Source organism: Lucilia cuprina, chromosome 3 (genome assembly GCF_022045245.1).
Source record: "Lucilia cuprina isolate Lc7/37 chromosome 3, ASM2204524v1, whole genome shotgun sequence".
Lineage (NCBI taxonomy): Eukaryota > Metazoa > Arthropoda > Insecta > Diptera > Calliphoridae > Lucilia > Lucilia cuprina.
The window spans coordinates 11,960,723-11,966,915 of NC_060951.1; the positions used below are offsets into that span (position 1 = coordinate 11,960,723).

Consider the following 6,193-nt stretch of genomic DNA (forward strand, 5'->3'; position numbering starts at 1 on the left):
CCCAAAAAAAAAAAAAAAAGAATACCATTTATTGATCATTGCGTAACTGAATGCGTAAACGTAATCGAAACGCAGAATAGGGGTGAATAAATCGTTCGTTTTAGTTCTCTTCGTGTCCTACTGCGTATAAGTATAATATATAAACACATACGATTAGGATTGCATTTTTCTTTTATTTAGATTTATGTACGTTTGTGTGTGTATCTTTATTAAGTTATATGAAATTAATATGATAAACTTTTTTTCCTTTACATAAACAAATGTATTTCTTTTGCTGAATGAATTTTATGTTAAAAATTACAATTATATAAACTTCTACTTCTTAGCACTAACGGTGTCAGATTTTTTTGTTACTTTGCCAACTGGCTTTGAATCAGTTTGTTTTTTTACAGCTGGTGTTGTGACTTTTGCCGTTTTATCAGTGATGTTCTTTTGTGGAGTTGATTTAACTTTATCGGTTTTTATTGCTGGCTTTTCGACTTTATCGTCTTTTGGTTTTTCTTTTTCTTTATTTTCCTTGGGTTTCTCTTTTTCTTTGTCATCTTTTTTTGTTTCCTTTTCCTTGGGTTTCTCTTTTTCTTTGTCATCTTTTTTTGTTTCCTTTTCCTTTTCTTTGTCATCTTTTTTAGATTCTTTCTCCGTTTCGTTGTCATCTGTTTTGGACTCTTTTTCTTTGTCATCTTTCACCTTCTCTTTTTCTTTGTCATCTTTTTCCTTGTCATCTTTGGGTTTCTCCTTTTCTTTATCATCCTTTTCCTTTTCTTTGTCATCTTTTGGAGTGTCCTTTGTTTTTTCAGCATCTTTAGATTTATCCTTTTCATCCTTATCTTTGTCACGAGTTCTTAAAAGAAAAGTATTAACGTAAATAAAAGTTTAAATAATTTATTTCTAATATTTACCCTTCGGTTTTAGCATCCTTGTCCTTATCCTTTTCACGTGCAAAATAGGGTGCTACCCTTGTGTAGATATATGATAAAGTTGAATTTTGATCTCGATATTTGCGCTAAAATTGTGAATAAAAAGCTTGTTTAATGGCAGGAACATCATTATATTTTTTAACTTACATTTAAGGAATAGAAATCTTGATTGGCATCGGTTAATTTACGTGAAACACTTTTGACTTCTGATTGCAAATCCTTGATCTTAGTGGTGGACTTGTTGTGTTCCTTTTGCAAGTCTGTATGTTGTTTTAGCAAATCATTGTAGAGTTTTTCCAAATCTGAATAGTTCTTTTCCGTACGATTGATTTGAGTTAACAATTTGCCCACATGCACAACCGTACCATTGAAGTTAATTAAACCTATGGAGAGGAAATTAAAATTTACTTAAACCATTGAAAATAAAGAAACTTTTTAGGCTCGACTTCGAGTCCTATATTAGATAATTTTACCATCTTTGTTATCATCATCACCATCAATAGCAGTCGTCTGTTTACAATGATCCTTTCGCCCGAAGATATTTTCATATTGATTATTGCCGGCAGCAATAAGTTGTAGTTCTTCCATGGGTAAATCATCGACATCTTCAATGGCGGGTGGTGCTTCTTGGGTTTCTTCTTTGTCAGTTAATTTGCTAAAGATAAAGATAATAAACTCTTATAAGGTGATAATTTAAACAATTAAGCATTAACTTACCGATAGTAAATAGCCTGACGTGTGGCTAATTTTCCTAGTACTTTTTTGATTTGTGAACGTGACAGATTCAAACCCATGACTGTGAATAACTCTTCTAAATCCTTTTCAAAGATATAACCACAATGGGTGGTATCAAAATAAACAAACGAAAGCAATAGCAGAGGTTTAACCACCACCATTTTCTTATCGCTAACCGATAATTCACGCTCCTTGCCATTGGCTGTGGAGGTGGAAGTGCTTATTTTACGTTTTCTAGATTCAGATTTTATTGATTGAGAATCATCATTATGATGATCTTTGCTGGATTTGTCTTCGCTATTTGATTTGCTATCTTTCTTTGACGGTTTTTCCTTTTCTTCTTCCTTTTCTTTACTTTCTTTTTTGACTTCCTTATCGCTAGTGGATTCTTTTTTAACTTCTTCCCCTGTTTCAGATTTTTCCTTTTTAACATCACCTTCTCCTTTGATTTCGGTGATTTCACAGCTGTTAGTTGTTGCTGGAGTTTCTTCATAAAGATATATTTCTTTATAAATGTTAAAAGCAAAGTCACGCATTAACATGTCATTAAAGAGTTCAGCAAATAAGGAGACCTTTTGAAAAGAAAGTTATTTAAAAGGTTTCTTTTATTTAACACAATAAAACTTACCTCAAAGAAACGTTCTTTAGTATCATCGGGATGATAATCTAATAAAACGGACAGAGACATGACGGCACAATCAAATTTGCCACCCTTAGCCTGTCTATTGGGATGCACCACCACATGAGGTGCGGAAGGCAATGTATAGCGGCGTATAAGTTGAGCTTTTTCCTTTTCACTCATTTCCTTTATATTATTTTCCTAACAAAATACATTATTCGGAAAATATTAATATTGCAGAAGAATTTATATGAAAAAAATAAAATAGAAATCAATTACCTCAGGATTTTTACTCGAATCATATTCATCGAGTATAACAATGTCACTTAATTCAAAATCAATAATGTCAGCCCAATCTTCTGGTTCTTCTTTGCCATTTTTAGCTTTAGCGGAATTATTTTTATCGGTGGTTGCTTTTCCTTTAGCTTTTTCATCACTAACTTTAACTTCTGAAACCTTCTTTTCGGGTTTCTTTTTATTTGCCTCTGTTTGCTTTTTATCGCCAGCCTTGGAAGTATTTTCACTATCAACTTCCATTTTTTCTTCGTCTTTCTTAACTTTAGTGTTAGAATCATTCGACTTTTTGGCAGCAATCGTTTTTTGTGGTGATGACTGCTCTGGCTTGTTTTTGCGTTTATTTTTATGTTCTTCAGCTTTTTCGGTATTTAAAGCTTTGGCCAAGCGGGCCATAACAACATTACGAACTCCTGTTGTTAAAAAAAGTAATTTTATAAATTAAGTACATAAACACTTTATATATAAACCCACCTTTGTCGGGCAAATTACGAGCTAAAAGTTCATCACGTATTTCTTGTACCTTCATGGACTTCAAATCCAATAGCGAATAGTGGGTGGGTTCCGGTGCTGGTTCATCCTGTAACATATACATGAAATTGCATTAAAATATCTTCCTGAAGTACACACCCCAAACATGTATTATATTACATTTAACAAACAAATGTATTTAAATGCATCAACCAATCATAATATGATGGAAGATGTTATAAAAATACTGCCTCATTGATTGGATAATGAAATTATTGTAAACTACAGCAGCTAAGCATCGAGCAGCTTAGAAATTCTGCTTAAAAGAAGCAAAGAAGTGTTAAACTAAATAAAATTTTCTATGTTTTGGGAATAAAGAAAAAAATCGCGAAACTTAAAACATTATTTGTATGCAGGCAGTATTAGAAGAAGAAAACAAAAATGTTTTAATAATTTTAAAATGTAAATTAACAAAATAAAATTATGTTTAGTTAAATTGAATGTGTGAAGACAGAAACGAAGATCATTCTCTTCGTTTTGGTTAAAAAAAGAACTTATAGACGATGAGACAATAAAGGCTTGATAAGATTTCCTAATGTCCATTCGCCAGCTGAGTGTGACTGTGAAGGACGGTTAAAAGATAAAACTGATTGATTTTAGGACTAATTAATCACTTATTGTCTAGAAAACTAAAAAGTAACAAAAACTTAAGCTATTTTGAATCAATTTTTTTTGTGCCTGTTCGTTAAGAATATCATCACCAACTTGGTCAGTTACATTTTCTTCTGCAGCTTCAGCAGCAGCAGCAGCAGTTTCTTCGACATTTTCTCCAGCCTCAGCGTCTTCAATAACGACATCTTCATCAGCAGCTGCAGCGCCACTAACATCTGCCGAAGCTGTCGAATCATCCATTTTTTCCTCGCTATCATCTTCGTTTGCGTGTTCTTCCTCTACGTCTTCTTCGTCGTTGTTTTGTACCGTACTTTCTTCATCCTTATGAGGATTTTCATCATCGCCGCCTTCCATTGCGCTGTCGTCGGCCAACGCTGAGTTGTCTGCCATTTCGACATCATTCGTTTTGTCGTTGTCTTCAGTGACGTTTGCAGCAGCAGCTGCAGCAACTAAAGCTGCCCGTCGAGCAATAACATCATCGGCGGCAGTTTTGTAAACTTGGGTCAATGTTTGCCACTCTTCAATGCTGGGCATGCATGAATGCACATCGGGCAAATAGATAACAACAGTTTCTACGCGAGGTGGTCCATCTTTTTCCATATTTTTGTACTCAGTGCGATGATAGTAGAGTTCCACAAAACGATACCTAATCGAGTAGAGCAGAATTATGCAGATGGAAGAAAACAACGTTGTATTTTATTTTCATGTTCCACATCATATGATTCGATCGGGTTGAAAACACCAATAACAGCCAAAGGATTCATCAAGAGTAGATTGATTGTTTTAAGTTAAAAAAGCCAAACAAGTTGAAGTTCAAGTTCAAGGAAATTAAACCAGCAGCCACAGCATCAGTAAAACGCGCCATCAGAGTCCGCAAAAGTGACGAGCACCAATCACATGTAACAGTTATGAAATAGTGATGATTTTGTATTCGTTTCATATTGTTTTGTTTTAAATATTATTAATTTTTTTTTGAGTTTCAGTACAACAAATTGGTCGCGTAAATAAACATGGAAAAGAAAGAAAAAAATCATAAGGAATGTGGCATAAAACTATGCATAATGCTGGTTAGAAAAAAATTAAAAACAACAACAACAACATTACAATTATTTCTATTTAATTTATAAAGTAGAGAAATTAAATTTTGGAATTAGACAATCAAACAAATTGAATTCTATATGTTGCTCTTTTTTAATATATACACAAGATATTTTTGGTATATATATTCATAATTTTTTTCTTTTTCGCTTTAGCGAAGTGCTCTTAGCAAAATTTAGCTGGAAATAGAAGTGGTGTTTTATTTTATAATTGTTATTATATAAAAGTAAAATAAAATGATAATAATAATAAAAAACTTTGTCAATAAGTTTATAACTCTCTAGATGCTATCAATAGATTTCAAGAGGAACTATTCTTTAATGTTAAAGAACATTTCATCATGAAATTAAAACATGTTCAACTAGATTTGTAAGTAAATTCATGAACTTTTTTTCTTTTATACATAAAAGAAAATCACTTAAACATTAATCATACATACCATTGGGTACAATTGGACAAATCAATACCAGTTAGAGCTTTGCAAGTACGTATGGCTGTGCGTATTAGTACAGAGGGATCTGTATCAGGATTTTCACCATCTAATGAAGGTGACCAAGGACCACCAATAGCCATTGGGCCGGCGCGACTTTTAACACCCACTAAAAAGTTTATTAAACGCGATGGATGAACGGTGTGATGATCAGCATCATTATCATCATACTCAAAGCATTTTTTGTAGATTTCAGCAATGGGTGGTAATGACATGAGCATTACTTTAGCCGAATACAAATAATTGGCATCAGCTGGTTCTAATAAATCGGGATCAGGCTGAGTTGGTGGTTCAACAATTTCATGCATAATATGAAATTGGCATGGACGTCTTAAGGAGAAGGGATTATCAGGTGTAAAGGTCTCCGACCATTTGACATTAGCATGAAAATAGTCTGAGGGAATGTAAAGATTTGTATAACGTTGACGCAAATCTTGGACATCAGCTGTATTACTGCAATTGAATAAAAGAAAAATATAAATTATGGCAGAAATATTTCATAATTTGAATAAAGTTTTAAAAGATTCTAGTTTTATGATTTTGCATTACATTCTTTTAATTACTTACATAGTTAATAAGAATTTCGGTATCTGAACTTTATATCGTTTAATGGCTGCTGCACGGCGACCCTTGGCACCAGTACGATGCAATTCAAGGTCGCGTGCACGTTCTCTTTCTCTTTCACGTTCTCGCTCTTCTCGCTCACGATCAGCTACATCACGTTCTTTCTTTCTAGACTCGCCACGATCTCGTTCCTTTTCATTACGTGCACCATGATTACCACGACTTTCAACGGCTGCAGCAGCACCACGATTATTCGCTGCTGTGCCGCGATCACGACTGCGTTCATTATCTTCACGTCTACGTTTGCGATCATGTTCCGTCTACATAAAGCGA

General features: G+C 33.7%; 1 protein-coding gene across 1 annotated transcript in view; it reads right to left on the reverse strand.

Moving 5' to 3' along the window:
- Nucleotides 1–153: 153 nt before the first annotated feature.
- LOC111680308 (cell division cycle and apoptosis regulator protein 1-like) overlaps nt 154–6,193 on the reverse strand; it is a 6,522-nt gene continuing 482 nt past the window's right edge. Inside the window, exons 2-12 of the mRNA XM_046946101.1 lie at nt 5,864–6,180; nt 5,246–5,749; nt 3,802–4,354; nt 3,040–3,145; nt 2,551–2,978; nt 2,281–2,472; nt 1,635–2,224; nt 1,391–1,572; nt 1,065–1,300; nt 900–1,003; nt 154–841 (exon numbers count right to left, since the gene is read on the reverse strand). Of these exons, the coding sequence (XP_046802057.1) occupies nt 316–841; nt 900–1,003; nt 1,065–1,300; nt 1,391–1,572; nt 1,635–2,224; nt 2,281–2,472; nt 2,551–2,978; nt 3,040–3,145; nt 3,802–4,354; nt 5,246–5,749; nt 5,864–6,180 (3,738 nt within the window). The 3' untranslated portion in view covers nt 154–315. The remainder of the gene's footprint in view (nt 842–899; nt 1,004–1,064; nt 1,301–1,390; nt 1,573–1,634; nt 2,225–2,280; nt 2,473–2,550; nt 2,979–3,039; nt 3,146–3,801; nt 4,355–5,245; nt 5,750–5,863; nt 6,181–6,193) is intronic.